At 45.4% G+C, this 15,483-nt stretch overlaps 1 protein-coding gene and 1 long non-coding RNA gene across 3 annotated transcripts in view; both read right to left on the bottom strand.

The window, feature by feature from the left end:
• LOC137461869 (uncharacterized) overlaps nt 1-15,483 on the bottom strand; it is a 43,456-nt gene that overhangs the window by 15,179 nt on the left and 12,794 nt on the right. The gene's annotated exons all lie outside the window — the stretch shown is intronic.
• On the bottom strand, nt 580-15,401 carry CEP104 (centrosomal protein 104). Of its 2 annotated transcripts, none has more exons than XM_068171631.1 (22): nt 15,328-15,401; nt 14,520-14,683; nt 13,821-13,994; nt 13,361-13,499; nt 12,705-12,770; nt 12,262-12,338; nt 11,950-12,118; nt 11,535-11,693; nt 10,710-10,940; nt 10,296-10,499; nt 9,617-9,784; nt 8,875-9,048; nt 8,353-8,529; nt 7,715-7,940; nt 6,735-6,826; nt 6,197-6,233; nt 6,046-6,118; nt 5,329-5,437; nt 4,926-5,064; nt 4,177-4,244; nt 3,844-3,934; nt 580-2,703 (listed from the first exon to the last, which is right to left on the bottom strand). In XM_068171631.1, exons 2-22 carry the CDS (start codon nt 14,630-14,632, stop codon nt 2,570-2,572), a joined length of 2,820 nt encoding a protein of 939 aa, XP_068027732.1. In that variant the 5' UTR covers nt 14,633-14,683; nt 15,328-15,401; the 3' UTR covers nt 580-2,569. The 2 variants fall into 2 exon arrangements, with proteins under 2 accessions (XP_068027732.1, XP_068027731.1); XM_068171630.1 differs by having other exon boundaries at nt 6,735-6,851; nt 7,734-7,940.

Here is a 15,483-nt window from a genome sequence, read left to right as displayed (position 1 = left end):
CCTGAACCCGCGGCGGGAACGCAGCTGCGGGAGCGCGGCGGCACGGTCCCGCCGGGATGGTATCGCTGCTCCTGGGTGCAGTGATGCCTTAAACAAGGGCAAAACACGGCGCCGCATCGCTGCTGAGCCGCGGGTCCGCCCCAGCGGTGCCGCACAGGTCCAGGCACAGCTTACACAGCTGGAGCTCACATACTGGTACAAGTCACACAGGTCCAGTTACAGCAAACACATGTACAGCTCACACAGGTCCAGTTACAGCACACACATGTACAGCTCACACAGGTCCAGTTACAGCACACACATGTACAGCTCACACAGGTCCAGTTACAGCACACACATGTACAGCTCACACGCATACAGCACACATGGTACAAGTCACACAGGTCCAGTTACAGCACACACGTGTACAGGTCCAGATACAGCTCACACACAGACAGCACACACTTGTACAGGTCACACAGGCAGGGCTCACACGGGTACAGCACTCACAGGTACCCACAGGTGCTGCAGAACCACAGCCTCACCCCACTCTGTACCCATTTCCATTGTAGCAGGTGGAAATGCAGACATACCCTCCAGACTGGCTAAAGTAATTTATTAAATATGTGCAATAAAAAGAATTTACATTCAACACATATGACTCCTTTTCTTGAGAAAATCTCCCAGATTTCAATATGTGATTTGCTCATCCAGCACTTAGGAACATGCAATCACTATAAATTGTTCTCTTGGGGTAGTGGAACACCAAGAGGTCTTTTGGGAGGAGATCAACTCCTGCACTCATGGACAGGGGCTGCTCTGGAATAACCTCTGCAGTGACACATGAAAACACCTCAGCTGACACTCAGGCACAGCTCAAATGGACAGAGATCACACAGAAACCATCCCTGAGCTCAGGACCACACTCTTTCCTTGCTTTACTACTGAGGCCCCGTTGTTGCCAAATCCAGGTTCCAGTCCAGCACTTTGCAGACCTTCTTTCACCGCCCAGACCCACACCTGTGCAATTGGTTTTCTCTGGAATATTTTGCTCAAGACTTGGTGGCACAGCACCAGACCTCATGGTGTTTTTCAGTCCAGTGTTTATTTTGCCCCTGCAGCAAACCCAGCTTGTTAATTAAAGAGCAGCCCCAGTAAATCCACCTTTAAACATGACACTGGTGGTACTACTGTACTCCAAAAAGGTCCTTTCACATTCTAAAAAATTGCTATTTTTATCACCACTAAGTTCTTCATTGTATCACAGAGTAGTTTTCATCCTTACACCTCTGAGCAAGATCAATGGTTATTTTGAGATATTTATTATTTATTCAGCATACAGAATCAGGCTCTCATATAGGAACCCATGTCACTAAAGAGGAAATAAAAATACCTATATATATGTCCCTAATGTGGGTGTAAATATTGAGATATGTATTTGGAAGAGTCGGAGAAACAATTTATACAAAGAATTTTGAAATCCAAGCACACTGATCTACCTGGAAAATCCGTAAGCTGGTAGGCAGGTTGCAGGCAAACTAGAAAAACAGTATTACAAAATCAGCTCTATATACAAAACAACACCACAAAGTCACTCCATGGGAGCAAAAACCCCCAAATTTCCCCTCATATTATCATGACCATTTGTTCCCCTGCCCATGGTACCAATTCCACACTGGAAAGCAACAGCTGGAATGTTACAGGTAGAGATGCGAGAATGGCTGCTTTGGTACAAAGCTTCATGCCTTGGGTCTTAATAGACTTTGTCTTTCTGAAGCTGTTCAAACAACGTGCTCCAGTCTGTGGCTGGTTATTTTAAACAATATCTAACTACAGGAGCTCAGTATTTGAGCTGAAAGTGCACTAAAGCAGGCAAAAAGGTCTAAATTCACTAATTCAAGCTCTTCAGGGCCCAACCAAGATTATTTTTTCATTTCAAACTAAACCCTCCAAGTCTGTATCTCCAAGAAATGGCCCCTTTCTTGGGGATACAGACTTGGAGGGTTTAGTTTAACCCTCCTGCCAAGTGGGCTTCTAAGGCACTTGGGGCACAGTGAGAGAGGCCACAATGTCCTGTCACCTCCTGCACAGTGGCACAACACAGGAAAGCATCCAGCCAGCCCTCTGGCTTTTCCATTTGGTGAAAATTCCTGAGGTTGAGCAGTGCTTTGGGTACAGCTCTGCTGCCTTTAGAACCCTAAATCTGACACACACACAAGGCCAGGCTTCCCCCACGTGTGGCTCCTGCTCCTCGAGCACCTCGGGGGACCCAGGGAAGAGACTTCTCTCCCCTGACATAATTAATGTCTTTGAACCCATTAAATTACAGACATGGGATTGGAAAGGAGAGCACAGTTATCTGTCAAAATAATGGTTTTGTCCCAGAACATTTGGTATTTCCAGCGTGAGCATTTCTAGCAAAGCAAAGCCCAGTGCTGCAGTGACAGCAACACCACGGGGATCACACCAGGCACTGCTCAAGGCTAAAAACAACCCACACAAAAGATTATACAAATTGGCCACAATTTTTAAGTAGCTCTGAACAGCCATGTGCCCAGTTATTCAGACAAAGGAAGAAATACTTGTCCTCTCATCGCTTTGAGTATGTTTTGCCAAGGCTTTTATTTGGGCCCCCTCGAGTTCTGATCTTGCTTCCTATTGAAGGAGGTTGAAACCTTGCTCCTGAAGGACCTGGTCTCCTTAAATAGTGGCCAACAACTTTGGCTGCAAAGAGAAAAATAGAGATCATTATTGCAAGCACATCTAGTCCCAGGAGTGATTTTAATCCACAGTTTTGATTCCCAAGATCTGTTAAGTCTGAATGACTGAAGCAACCAGCAGCTGGCAGGCACTGAGCCTCAGCATGCTCCACACCAGCAGTGCTCAGACTGAATGGTCAGGGCTCCTTTCCTACCTCTAGGGAATAGCTCTGGAATCAGAGCTTATCCAGGCAGGATTTGCTTCTGTTTCCAAATTCTAAGCAGCAACAAACCAACAACTGACTAGCTGAGGATGGACAGACAGGACTGTGGATCCAGTTTAACACCAGAAAGTGCTGAGTTTAACCTCTATGATTCGCTTAGGTCAGCTGGAATGGGCAATTCCACAGCTCCTTCCAGGAACCTGGAACAGTGACATGCAGATATGAGCAAAGCACAGCTGAGAGCAGGTGAACTCTGAACATGCAGTTGACTAAAAAACTCGAAAGAGCCTAAAGGAAGAAAGGTTTAAATGTTACAGGTCAAAAGTTCTGGTGCTGCAGGCAGTTTGTTTAACTTCTGTGTTCTGGAAATAAAAGGATTTTCCATGTTCTTCATAAAGGCAACTGTTGAAAAAAACACCTCCTGACATCATCAATGTCTCTTTGATGGTGAAAAAGCTGCACAATGATAAATCTGTCAGGTTCCTGAGTCAGGACTGGAAAGGAAAAGCAGTGCACAGCACTCACTGTTCAGCTCACCCTGTAATTAGGATCAGATTAGCAACCTTTGACCAGACACTAAAAGCTAAATCAAGCTCTGGTTCCCTGTGTCAGCATTCAGGAGCTTTCCAGAACACTGTTCAGCTGATTGTTCTATTCATGGTCATCCTGCTCTGCAGAAAAAATCCCTGAACTGATCAACTTATCAAATCTGCCAATTTTCCCCACCAGCTGAGCTCATGTCCTTTGAACACGACTGTTATTGCATGATTTTGGGAATTTGCTCCCCAAGCACACTGCTCCAGCACAAGAACTATCACTTAGCTCAACCAAATGCAAACCACGAGTTGCACAGACCCAGCTCTCGGGGATATAACACTTTTCTTAAGCAAAGGCAACACAGTAAAAAGTACAAACACTATTATCATTAACTGATGTCTTACCAGGCTGCACGAGAATGGTTTTGTTCAGGGGGGATATCCTCCGCTGGTTCATTTTGCAGCCATCTCTGCTCATCAGGTGAGATCTCCAGGCCTGAAGTCAATTACAAAGCAATGACAGCACAACTCCAGCAGAATTAGCCAATGTCACAAGGGCAAAATTATAATTGTGTACAGACTTTGTATAAACAGCACTTTTAACTGCTTTTTTCAAAGTAGGAGCACCTTGCTATGAAATAGAAATTAGTATCTTCATTATTTTAATATATCTTTAAAGGTCCATCACATTAAAACAACCCCATAACAACATCTGCCCAATGTGAAGGGTGGCCTCACCTCTTCTCCAGGAGGAAAGTTCTCATGGCACAAAGGGCAGTGGTTTGCCACATTTTCTGGTTTGGCAGCTGAAATTGTTTGAAAAAGAATGTAAGAATTGCAAAGAGAGGCTAATTTCAGACACAAGAAGAATCTCATAGCAAGTAGCATAAAACTACCCCATGTTTAACCCACTTTCTGCCCCCTTACCATTAACTGCTCCCAAAGAAGTCCTGTGTTTAATCATCTTTATCAAAACAAGATCAAAAGGAATCTCAGAACCCAGAATCGCATGGATTGGAAGGAACCCTAAAGATCATCCCATTCTCCCTTGTCCTGTCACTCCAGGCCCTTCTAAAGCCCTTCAGCTCCTACAGGAAGGCCACAATTCGGTTACTCCAAAGCCTCTTCTTCTCCAGGCAATCCCAATTCTCTCAGCCTTTCCCCACAGCAGAGGTGACCCATCCCTCTGAACAACTTGGTGCGTCCTCTGAACTCACTCCAACAGGGCCACGTCCCTTCTGTGCTGGGATAATGCTTAATCTACAGGGATATGGAAGAGACTTTCCAGTCTTCTCATTCACCCTCCCAACACACATTCACAGAGGCCAAGCACCAGAAAACTCAGGCATTTATCTCCAATCTTTTCCCTCCTGAGGATTTACTTACATCCCTAAATCCAAAACACAAGCAGCCTGACTTGCCAAAGATCCCTGGTGTTTGAAAGTCTGAACCTCTGGTGTTCCACCTTCCTGTCTGGAGCTACTCACGATTGCAAATCCTGCTCTTTGTGTGTCTGGGCAGCTCATCCCTGGGCACGGCCTCTCTGCAGCGTGGGCACCTCCCAAAGCTGTCCCTTTTGTCACAGTCAGCCAGCAGGTGCTCTGTCAGGCTGGCAATCTCCAGCATCTGCAACACAGCCAGAAAGGTTTGTGCTGAGCAAACACAGATGGGATTGAGCAGTTCAGCCTCACCTTCCAAAATGACAACGGGAAAATTCAATTTCAGTCCGCTTATTAACTCATTTTCTCTTGCTGCTCTTTTCTAAAAGCACTACCCAAATCACACGGGTGTGTTCAGAATTCACCTGCCCAAGTGTTAAATATCTTGCAGTGCCTCTAAACCAGATAACAACAGTCCATGTCTTAGTAGCTCTGGGAAGTTCAGTCTGACCTGTCTGCAGTGCTCACATCGGGTTAACATGGGGCAGTGCTTCCAGTAATGCAGATCCAACCCTTCCTCAGTGAAGGACTCGCTCCTTTCACCACAAAAAATACACAAGCTGGGAAAAAAATACAAATATCAGTGACATCAGAGAGAAACAGATGAGCCCTGTTCCTTCTGTTCCAAGCCGTTCTCAAACACACTCAGTATCTTGAAGAGTTTCTTTTCCCTCTGTAAAGCTGAGCTTAGGGTGGGGCACATACTGGCTTGTAATTTAGGGTAAATACAACTATAGAGCATTTTTTTTTCTTAGAGAATGATTAATTCTACAGAAGTTCTGAGAGCACCTCATCAAAACTGGCTTTCCTGGCTCTAGAATTTCCAAGGACTTCTTCTATGCCCTCCCCCTAAAACACCCAGCCAAGCCCCACCATATTTTTCCCTTATTTCACACTGCAATCTGAACATTAAACTGTGGCTATTTCTTATCTCACAAGCAAATACTCAGAAAAAAAAGTACAAAGTCACACTATCCAAGAACTTCAAAAAAAAAAAAAGCACCTAGGATTGTCTGGTGATAATTCCAAATCTGTTAGAAGAGATTTTAGTCTTTATTGTTTCACTGCTGAAGGTATTAGCTTTGATCTACTGGAAAAATGTTATTACTGTTAGGAGCTCACAGGTGACACCAAGAGCTTAAGGTGATTAGAGGCTCATCTCACTTACTTATCCAGGTAATTTGCAACAGAGGAAAGCTCCTCCTGAATCTTTGCTGCTGCAGCTTCATATACCTGGTAACCTGTAAGGAGAGAACTATTAAACCAAGATCACATTTTAATTCATGTACATTTCTTAACTCGTATTTGAAACTACCTACCTCGATTCTCTGTCTTCTGAAAATCAGATTCTTTCTCCTATCAAACAAAGAAATTTAACTCAGAAATTTGCCTTCCAGAGAGAAAGGGAACACACTATATTCTGATTTCTGTCTAGAATTTAAAATTTAGAAGCAGAGCCAATGCACTACAACATTTGTGCTTCTGGTTCTAGGGCAAATCTCTTGTATTAAGGTATTATATTATAAAGGTACCATTGTTATATTATAAAGGTATTATCTAATATATATTAAAAAGATATTCTATATTGTTGTATTATAAAGGTATTATACCTTTATTATTATAAAGGTATTATTATTGTATTATAAAGGTATATTATAATAAAGAATTCAATTTTTTCACTATATTAGGAGAAACAACACCCCAGATTTTAAGCTGGACTGCTGAGGAGAAAAGTCACCCAGGGTATGTCTAGAGTTTCTTACTCTTTTTAATAAGACAACACCAATGCTCATTATCTAAGTCCACAATATCCAAGGAGCAAAGGATTAAAACAACCTTAAACTGAAACATGCTCACCTCTTTAGCTTCAAGCTCTGCTTGTAACTCTAACTTCAGAGCTGCTGGGTGGCCTTTTAGAACTTTCATTTCTTCCTTTGTCTGTTTCTCTGCTTCTGTTGCTGCTTTTCTATGTGCCTGGCAGGAAATATTCTGTCAGTTCCGAAAGCTTTGGAACCATCCCTCATACACAAGAGACTACTGCAAAACACATCAGCACAGGACTCATGGTCGATGCAGGACAGGAAATGTCCTGCTTGGTTAAGTGATGGGTTGCGGCAGAGCCCTCTTTCAGCCCCCCCCAAACTGTTCTGCTAGCTCAGCCTTGGGGACTTCAGAGGAGCAGTGCCACAGAAACCAGGAGAGAGAGGCTCGTTTTCCAGGTGTTTATTCTCTGGTGGTATGCAGGAAAAGAGACCGAACAATGGCGGGAAGGTTTTTTATCTAGGTCTGGGTCTAGGGGGGCTGGAGCTATCTGGCACTCAGCCAATGGGGTCTAGCCAAGGTTAAGGTTCATTCGGACATTCCTATCTGTGGGGCCCAGCTGCAGGGCACCCACTGAACTGCAACAATGGGTGTGATACAGTGACACCTCCCTCTTCCCAAATTCCTCTGCACTACCCGAAAGGAACACTTGGCACAGCCTTTGAGCTTACTGTTCCCAAGGACTGACAGCAGAAAATAGCTTTTGTGCATTTTCCAAACTGCTTGTCCATCTCAGTATTCCTTCTTGGCTTTACTCCCAGGAGTGAATACAGGGAATACACTCAGCTATCCACGCTAAGGAACATTAACCACACCCCTGAAGTGAGACAGAAACCCATGGGGGAGTCTTGTCTTCCCCCACAGGAGGAATAAACTCTGTGGTGCAATGCCCTTGGGAAGCGGCTGGGGGGAGGGAGTTCATGGGATACTACACTCTTCTACCCATGCACTGTCCAATCCAGCCATGAAATCAGGATAGCACTCAGCCAAACGCCCTGTCTGAAGTGGCCCTGTACGTTCTGCCTCATTACATACCCTCACTTCAGTTTCAGAAGATTTCCCATCGATTTTGGCAAACCCCTCAAAGAGAGTTTTGTAGCGCACGGTCCTGCGGGCGCCGGCGTCGTCCAGAGGGAGAGAATCCAGCACGGCTGCCCTGTGCTCCCTGTACATGGCAAAGATGATCCGCAGCACCACCTCACGCACCTCGTGAGCCCTGTGCTCCAGAGCTCCCGTGGCAAACTGGAATAATGATAAAAAAAGTATTTCTCTCTTTTCTCACATTATTGATTTATTAGTCCAAGACTCCCCTGCAGCAGGAGAAATCTTCCTACAAGACAGGTTTTTGCAAGCACTTTTTAACTCATTGGTTCTTTTTTCCAGATATTAACATCTTGCTTCATAGAATCCCAGAATGGTTTGGGTTGAAAGGGATCTTAAAGCTGATCTCATTCCACCCCATACCATGGGCAGGGACACTTCCTACTGGACCAGGTTGCTCCATCCATGCCCTATCCAACCTGGACTAAAATTACCAGCACTGTTGATCAGGGGAATATACCTCTCCAGGAATTCTCAAGCACTCAAAAAAGCCAGGCAAGGCCCAAGAAAACCTTCAGAAAATCCTCCATGTGCTGTAACCTCGACCTCTTACCTTCATGACGTTGTTGACGGTAAACCCGGAGTTTTCAGTCCCCATGGCTCCCAAGAGAGATTCCACCAGTTCCACGTGACGCATTGCCAAGTGCGTTGGGGAGTTTGGTTTTAATGTTTTAACCAGGTGCACTGGAATTATCTGGAGAGGTTTTACTTCAGGGCACAGTGCCATTTCCTAGAGACACACAGAGTCACTGAGCACACAGATGCTGGGTAAGGACAATTACCTGTGTCTGCAAAGCAGAGTTTTCTCATCCCTGTAGGTCACTTGCAGCAAAGAACACAAGAGTCACACCTGCAGCAGCAGGTACCCCCAGGTGCTCCAGGTGACCCTGATTTGGGAGGGGGTTGGACTGGATGATCTCAAGAGCCCTTCCAACCCCAGCTATTCTGTGATAAGTTGTGATAAGATTCTGTGATAAGCTGTTAACACTTGACAGCAGCCAACCCTGGTCTCGCAGTCCATTCTGATCAGGTGTTTCTCACCTATGAGCTCCCTAATTTGAAGGGAAACGCCCACCTGGATGAAGGTTGAAGCCAGAAGACGAAGACGGGATGAAGAGTCTCCTGTTCTAGAAAGCAAATGTGGCAGGGTTGTTTCCACACAATGAGAAGTTTCTAGCTTTCCTAGTTTGTGTTTAGGTATATATTGGATGATGATCATTTTTAGAAGTTTCAGGGAAGCCTGAAAAACCTACGTTAAAAAGGAAAAAGGAAACACTGAGCAAAATTACCACAGAGACCTCTGTTTTCAGACAATACAGTAAGATCTGTTCTTAATCTGGAATTACAGTAACACCCTTAATGGAAGCTACTTCAGACAACCGTTTTGCAGAAAAACTGTTGCTAAGATATAGGTGAAAGGTTTAGAAATTGTTTCATAGAGAGTAGCAATTTAATTTTCTTCTTTTCTTCTTATTTAAGGTTTATTTGATGCCCAAATGTCCTTCAGCTAAGCACAGTACTTTGAGTTGGAAATTAGAAGTTACTTCATTGCTGTATTTCAGATTTAACAAAGGAAAAGGATCAACCTCACTGCACATTTACTGCATCAGCTCATGGCTAAGCCCAGGGCAGTTTTCTCCATCTGTTCAATGCCAGACATTGCCCAGTTGTTTCGGGAGTTTTGAGGGGCTTTGTTTTGGTTTTGGATTTATTCAACAGTAGCTTTATAAACTATTTGTTCAAAGTATCCTCACCCCACGGTTCTGCAATTTTGGCTGCCAGTTCTTCACTGGAGCATCAAACTTATCCCAACTTACTGAAGACACGGTGTCTTTGATGGCCCTCCTCACAAGGAAAACAGCAGCCCTCAGCATGTTCCTTAAATCCTCCTTTGGAGTGTCCACTGACACTTCCATCAGCTTCTTGTACACAGTCAGTAAAGCATCCTCTCGACATGACCACGTTCTGGAATAAGCTCCTGAAACCTGAGAACAGAATAATCTATCTCTTATAAGGTCCCTACAGATATTTCAATACATATTTAACATCTTTATAGAGAACCAGCCTCAAAAGAATGTATGAACTGAAGCATGAAGTCCCCAGGTGCTCCCCACAGGAATCTGGCTTTATTAAAAGCACACATTTTGAAATGAGATGAGTGAAATGGGATTAACAGGTCAGGCTCATGGAGCCCTTCCAGGCACAGTGAGGGTTTCTCTCCCTGCAAAAAAGACAGTGGCGAGTTATGGGTGTTCTGGGTCCACACCCTAAAGCAGTCTGCTGGATCCTGTCTGTTTATCAGCACATCAAGTAATCAACCATCAAAGCTACAGATTGGCAGAAATGCTGTAAACAGGCATCCATAAAGCCAAGGTCAAATTTTAAGCTCAGATTTCAATATAGCAGCTCTGAGCACACAAAAATCCTTTCAACACAGAGCACAATAACCCACGGGTTTGTTTTACTGGGTTTTGGGTTTGTTTTACTGGTTTTTACCAAAGTCTCTCCAAAAACTTCCACAACAGGGCTGGCTTCCTTCAGTGCCTTCTCCGTGAGTTGTTCAGGCTCCCCAGTATTGCCAGTCCTTGCAGTATTACCCACATCCTCTTCAGTCACCTCTGGCTCAACGTAGGCAACAGTTTCATCCACCTGCTTGCAGATGGCTGGGAGAGGTCTCTCATCATAAGGTAAAATTTCAACCTAGCAGAAAAGATAAAATTTGCTGTTCTGGAAATGACTCAGATGTGAAGTGGTTTTATCACTAATTGGATTCATCTCAGTGCAATTTTCTCACATCAAAGCAGCATCACACCCCAGTTAACCATGAGAATAACCACATTATTTGGAAGGTTGGACATCAGATTGTTTGCTTTGACAGGTTTCTGTAGTAACAGAGGGAACACTACTCACATTTTCCTTGGAAAATGCTTCCTTGGAGGTTGTGGGCTGAGTCTGATGAGAAAGAGGGGACTGGTAGGGAACAACAGGCTCAGAAGAAGTGGGATCCACCAACTGCTCTTCCAGCACAGGCTCTGCCCTCAGGGGCTCTCCTTGGGGTGGGTCTGCAGGCTCAGGAAGGGAGCTCTGGGGGCTCTCAGTGCCACTCACAGATCCCAAAGCCAATTCGGGTGGCTTTTGGATCTGAGAAAGGGAAGAAGATTTTTACAGCAATGTGCTAAAATCAGTCAGTACAGCTACAACTCTGTCAACGGGCTTCTGGTGATTTCAAGTAAACATTGAACCTGGCTCACAGGTGTGTCATCATTTCCACTGGATGTAGCTTTATGAAACAGTCAGAAAATAATTCTGTGTGGGTGCATGTGTGGAGAGATTATAAAACTTCCTCTTCTGAGCACATTACATAACTGTATGGATATAAAAAAATCACATGGATTCTGTATGGTTAGCCTTGATACCACCCTAAGCCTCCTCTACCCCTCCAAAATATGAGAAAGTACCTTATTCATCTGCATCAGCCAGTCTTGAAATTATGCAAAACATTCAGGATTCTAATGCCATTTTCTTGGGACCTCAACAGTTCAATGGAATTTATGGAGAACTAAGCATATTCATAAAACACCACACTGAATCTTAGGTTGGAGAAATCCACAATCCAAAGAGAAAACTGAAAAGCTTTAGTAAATCTCAGAATTTCCATTAACCTGTGAATGAAGTTTGGTTGCTCTGCCATTTCTATTTAGAACACTCTCCTGAGTTTGGACTAACAGCACCCACCAGCAGCTGTGCATCCAGGAGATCGTGCAGCTCCAGCTGCTGGTACACCTTCAGCCTGTACTCATCCATCTGCTCCTTCTTTTTCTTGGCAAGGTCATAATCCTCCTTCTCTACCGCGTAACGCTTCTCCACCTCGTACCGGCCCAGTCGCTCACCCACCTAGGATTGGTACAAATCATCTTGAAATCATCTTACTGAACACTTCTTGGAATCACTTTACTGAGCACTTCTTGGAATCACCCTACTCTACTTGTTTCATTGCTTCCAGCCAAATTATTCAATCAAGCTATCTGATTTGAAAATTATTCTTTTGGGAAACAGATCAAAAATCATTACGATTCCACACAAACAGCAAGGCCCTGAGGGGCCACTGGAGCTCTGCTCCACTTAGGTGTCAAAGATCTTCCAACAACACCTTCTGCAAGTCTGCAATGGCCTGTTTGAGCTTCTTGGCCTGGTCGTAGTACTCGAGATGCACAGCTTCCCTCTTCTTCTCATCCAGCCTCCGGATTATCTGAGCCACTTCTGGGTCCTGGTACATGTCAAAGGCCAAATCGTCCAGAGGTGAAATGGAGTCACGTTTCCTGAAGGCACAAAATAAATGAAGTAAACCACAATAAGGCAGGCTTCTCTTTTCATTAGCAAGGAATTAACAAAACACAGAGATCAACAACTGCTTTACAGCAAGCAGAGGTTTTGCCAGGGTATTTGCAAAGAACAAACTTACCCAAGGTAAGTTCCATCTAAGGCAGGGTCATCCAATTTAATTCCCAAGTAGTGATCTATCAGCTTCTCTCTGGAAGGCTTTGGAAGGGTGGAAAAAATAAATCTTAATGCACATTCACCAACATCAGGTGTGTGTTCAAGACAGAATTCTGACTTGCCACAACCAACATCAGCTCTGCAACATAGAGCACTTATGTTTTGGGGCATATTGAAGCAAGAGAACCTGAAGATGCTGAAAGTGAAAATGTCCCAACTAATTATATTTTAATTTTTGTATTCCCATATTTGGGTCAACTTTCTTGCTTTAAGAGAACATTAAAAATAAACTAATGCAACACAGCTCTGCTGAAGAACTGGCACAAGAAAGGCTCATCCCATTACTCCAGGAACCTGTACTTGAAGAAATGGAGCATCAGTAAAAGGACAGGGATGCTTTGAACTTACACTGCTCATGCTGTCAATGCCATAGTCTGCTGGATCCCCAATGATGTTCACAGCTACCAGGGCAACCTGCAGAAATTCACAGAAAATGGAAATTTATAAGCTCATTCCTCTTTTCTTGGAACAAAAAGCCAGGCCTGTGGTCAGGAGGGTGATATGGAAGCAGAGAGAAGCACTGAGTGCTAAATGTGCCTCCTGCTCCATTGAAAATGTATCACCAAATCCACAACCCCCTTGTCTGAAACGAGTCCCAGCAGAACTGAGGCAAGTGTTTGTGTGTCTGCACCAAGGTGGCTGTGCAACATCTTCACTTAATGCCACAACAGGTCCAAAACACTCAGAGTGGCTTTGTGACCCCAAAGCTGTTCTCAGAGGGAGTTCCTTGTCCTCAACGCAGACCCTGCTGTGTGGGCTAAACCTCAGCACAAACAAGAGTGACAGAATGTGCCCTTGACTCATTTGTTCTGGATGAGGTGCATCCACCTGATCCCAACTCACTTCTAATCTGTTATTTGTGTTTTTTGCTTTAAAACAAACTAAAACACAGGAGCTTTCAACCAACATTTTTTGCTTCTACAAATCAAGGGAGCAAATTTCTGTGTACTGCTCTTTACTATGGAAGTGTCACCTAGGTTAGCAGGTAAGGACTTCTAACTCACCTGCCCATACAAGTTGTATTTGTTGACATAATTTTTATGGAAAACCAGCTTCAGGTACTGGCCAACTGCATCCAAGTATACAGATTTCAACTCTCGAGCTCTGAAATCAGTCTTCTCATTGTCTGAGAGAAGGACATAACTGGGAAGGAAAACGTAACACATGAGTAGAGGATACATCCAAACACACAGGTGGATTTCTGACCCTCAGGATTAAAATTCCCTCATAACTGAAACAATTGTGAAAGCTCCCCCATAACCTCATAACTGAAATAACTGTGTGCTGTCACTTGGCAAGGCACTTCACTGGCATCTCCAGCTTTGTCACAGATCTACACAAGTCCAGGATCTCTCAGCTGCTCATACAACATGACCACATCTCACACAACCCACGCTGAATATTACTATCCCCTGAAGCTTTTCCGATTAAGACAATAAACTGATCCAGAACTTTCTGTCTCACCCAAGTCTCTGAAACCTCTCTGACTGATACGGAGCAAAATATTCAGGCAGGCTTTCACTGATGTAGAACTCAATTTTGCTTGCTATCATGTACTGGTGAGCAAGCAGCTGCAGCTTCCGGATCCGACACCTCTCCACCAGCTGCAGGGTGATTTCCTGGGGGTACTGACAGAGCCTGAAAGAGACATAGTTTCTGAATTCAATCATCATTTTAAAGCAGACTTCACTTCCAACTTGAGCAACATTTAATTATGGAGCTTTCAAGTTGCTAATTGTAAGCCAATATTATAAATATTGTAAGAATCCCAAGAGTAAAGTGGAAACACTTTTCCCTTCCCTTTACTGCATGCCTATCTTCAGGTGCCCCACATATGTTTAGGATATGTGCTGAGTCAAATGGATTTTACATACTAAATTTTTCATACTAGCTTGCACGCTCCTAGACTGCCAAGAACAAAAACAGTTCCCATTTTCATTTTCCAGGACTTTATTTAAATACAATGCAGTCCCTTTAAGTGTTAACCAAGGTGCTTTTTCCCCCTGAGGATGAGGGTTCCATGGGATTAAAGTAACTTTTTTTGATTTATCTGTTTGGTTTGGGGTACTGTAAACTGCTCTGACCACGCACGGCACATCTGCCACTCATTTTAAACTTGGTGCTTCAGAAATTCAGTGCTCCAAGACCATCCCCTCACAGTACCTGGGCGAGCGCCACCCGTTCACTGTCGGTGCATGAACCATCAGCTCCCGGGCACTGAACCCATCCTCGTGTCCCGACGAACTGACCACCGTGAAACCAATCTTGTGCGGCATCCTGGGGAGATGAGCTCGTCACAGCCACAGCCTTCAAGCTTCAACTCATCCCTGGAAAGGTGACAAAGACCCACTGAGGCACTACAGTCAAAGAACTGCATCCTGAGGTCAGTCGAGTCAGTAGATAATGAGTGCAAATATATATTCCCTTTAATTAACATCAGCACCATAAATGTTGTTTTGGCGCGGGTTTGATTAGTGCTGAGCAAAACGAGGATTTCGATCACTTGCAGAGCAATCTACCAATAAATTAAAGCTGCTAATCCTTGAAACTAAGAGTTCCAAATGCATACAGGAGCAACCTGTACCAAACCTGTAGCTGCTCCATGCTCTGGGCGTTGGAGTCAGACGAACAAAAAGCAAAGCACAAGGTCAGTTTGGCCTCTTTGGGAAAGCCACGCAACCCACCGGGGCTACTGCCGTGGACACAAGCACCGGGAGCACCGCTGCCCACCCCGGGCCGTGCTATGGCACCAACACCGGCCCCATCCCTCCCTCCCTCCCCTCGCCGGCCCCAACCCCGCGGGAGGCGCAGGCCCGGAAGGGTCACGGCCGCACCGTTCCGGGAGGACAGCCAGGACGGGCGGCGGGCAAAGCACGCGGGGGCCTGGCGGGACCTGCGGGGGTGCCCGGCGCGGCGGGAGAGCGGGGCGCGGGGGGAGCACCGCGCCGGGCCGGGCCGGGCCGGGCCGCACCTGGCTCAGCGCGGCCCCACCGCCGCTCTCATGGCAACGCGGCCCCGCCGCGCAGGCGCGACCGCCCCGCCGGCCCCGGGGCGCCTGCGCGGGGCGGCCCCGGCAGCGGCCCCGGCCCCGGCCCCGGGCGGGGAGCGGCACCGGCCCGGCCCGGCC

This window comes from Anomalospiza imberbis, chromosome 23 (assembly GCF_031753505.1).
Source record: "Anomalospiza imberbis isolate Cuckoo-Finch-1a 21T00152 chromosome 23, ASM3175350v1, whole genome shotgun sequence".
Lineage (NCBI taxonomy): Eukaryota > Metazoa > Chordata > Aves > Passeriformes > Viduidae > Anomalospiza > Anomalospiza imberbis.
The sequence above is the reverse complement of the archived record's forward strand: the minus strand, read 5'-3'. Positions and strand labels throughout refer to the sequence as shown.